This window comes from Cyprinodon variegatus, unplaced genomic scaffold, assembly GCF_000732505.1.
Source record: "Cyprinodon variegatus isolate N-32 unplaced genomic scaffold, C_variegatus-1.0 Scaffold1418, whole genome shotgun sequence".
NCBI lineage: Eukaryota > Metazoa > Chordata > Actinopteri > Cyprinodontiformes > Cyprinodontidae > Cyprinodon > Cyprinodon variegatus.
In genome coordinates, this window is record NW_015151871.1 from 130,099 (window position 1) to 132,370 (window position 2,272).

General features: G+C 41.2%; 1 protein-coding gene across 1 annotated transcript in view; it reads right to left on the reverse strand.

Moving 5' to 3' along the window:
• LOC107103310 (large neutral amino acids transporter small subunit 3-like) overlaps positions 1-2,272 on the reverse strand; it is a 28,219-nt gene that overhangs the window by 22,657 nt on the left and 3,290 nt on the right. The window contains exon 2 of the mRNA XM_015402967.1: positions 37-195. Within this exon, the coding sequence (XP_015258453.1) occupies positions 37-190 (154 nt within the window). The 5' untranslated portion in view covers positions 191-195. The remainder of the gene's footprint in view (positions 1-36; positions 196-2,272) is intronic.

The window sequence follows — 2,272 nt, forward strand, 5'->3', positions numbered from 1 at the left end:
GGATGGATGGATGGATGGATGGATGGATGTATTTACCCAGGCAGAGGTGGGAATAGAAGCCTTCGTTCTTCAGCATGATGAGCAGGGAAGCCCAGCCCAGCAGAACAGCAGAGAAGAGCAGATTCTCAATGATAGCAGTGATGGCCATCCACCACCTCCTCCTGTAGGCCTGGGCCAGGCTGGGAGCCATGACAGCTGGGAACCAGGACAAACACAGTGTTAGCAGAACACCTTCATCTAGGATCCACCTTTATTTTGTTTCCATGGAGTTATTGAACTAAATGATAAAACAGGGGTTTGGATGAGCTTCGTCTGACCAACCAGGATGAGCAGACTGCATCCATTTAGAGCTCATCGTTTCATTAACTTTGCATTGAATGGATACTAAAGGTGGATGATCCAGGTCCAGAGGGTTTAAAGCCTGTATCAAGATTAGTTCCCACCATTAGCATCTCCAGCTCTGGAGGCTGGTCATCTGGTGGGCAGAGTGTTTACCTTCTGGACCTGGATCATCCATCATCATACAACACTGATTTAAACAAACGGAAACAAAGGAAAAAGAACACTAAGGAAAATAAGAGCAGAACACCAGACCGAGCTGATGTCAGATTAAATTCAGTCCTACGCCACCCAGGACTCTGTTTCTTTCTGTTTGATCAGATTTATTCTAATCAGATTCATTAAATAAACTGATATCAGATCATTTAAGGTGAAATACCTCAGATTTTGATAAAGCTCAGTGATGTTAGCGTATTTAGGACCAACCTGGATGGTTACAGGTCAGGAGACAAAGGCTTTCTGTAGCTGTCTGTGTTTCAGCCACCAATCTCTATTTGTTCCCTGGATCATTGATTGCCCGTCGGTGGTACAGGGTTGAAATGAAACCACCAGCCGCCATATTGGTACTCCCTAGTTAGACCGGTCACAGTGTAAACAATACACTGCAGCATCAAACAATATGATGTTCTTATTTTCAGAGGGTCTTAAGCCTTTTAAAATAAAGATAAATTCATCACTTTGACACTGGCTGCTTCATAGAATCAGTAGATTAGTGTAACTTATAATAAAATAATAGTCACATCACATTGCATAGTCATTATAAGGACAATGAAGTCTATAAATCATGTAATATAACATATTACACAAATCCATCACAATAAAATGAATGTGTTGATTGAGCAGAATAATACAAATGGGCCAAAAGTACTAAATTAATGATGTACGTGTAATATACATGAATTGATGACATTCTTGTTGTTGTTACATATAATTTCAAGATTTCACATCCAGACTGAATGATGCTATAGGGTTTACTTCTTTGTAAATTGTGCATAATCATTGATGCACTCCGGTATACTTTTTGCTGTGTCTGTGCATTAGCCTTTAAAAATGTTTCAGTTGCTTTTTTAACATGCAATATATTTCAGCACGTGCCAACAAACTACAAAAACAAAAGCATCATCCACTTAATAAAGAATTATTACATTGACATTTCACCGTGAATTACTTTCTATTTTCTGTTAGACCAAATGCCAGTGGCTAACTCAGTCAATGTCTTCCAGTCAGTCCCAGATAGCCAGACTAATGTTACGCTACAGACTATACTATAGGATCCATCGGAGTGTAGATGGATTTATTGGTTAGTTCATCCACTGATTGGGAAAAACCTGTGGATCATCTTCCCACAGCCAGAAAACTGCTGTTTTTTGCAGCTAAATGCTAGACAGGGAGGCATTTTTACTGCACATCTCTATGGGAATGGGGAGTACCAATATGGCGGACGGTGGCTTCACTTTTTTCGGCCAATCAGCAATCCAGTGAATTAATGGAGATCAGTGATTCTAGCCATTCTGGAGAGGCCTCTGGCTGAAAGTCTGATGATGAGTTCTTTTGGTTTGACCAGGATCCCCAGAATGGTCCATAATGCTTATTTTTTAATTCATGAAGCAAACATACAGGCACAGACCTCTGAATAGGCAGCAAAGCTACACTAGATCAGAACTGTCTCGCTTGCTGTTGCTAAGGAAATACTTCTTTCTACAACCACATTGAAGATGTGCAGCATCAGGGGATACTTCTAGCTTCTGGTCCATCTCTGATACAACCAGAGGGCTGATGTCTCCAAAGATAAACAGAAAGTGTGGTAGTCCAGTTCCCTGTGGAAGTCCACAGGGTCACACAGCCAACAGAGTTTGTCCTCTAGTCATCAACCCTAGCAGCTATGGAGCCATCTAAAGGTGTCTGTTGTAGGGTCCTGCATTGGAAATCAGGC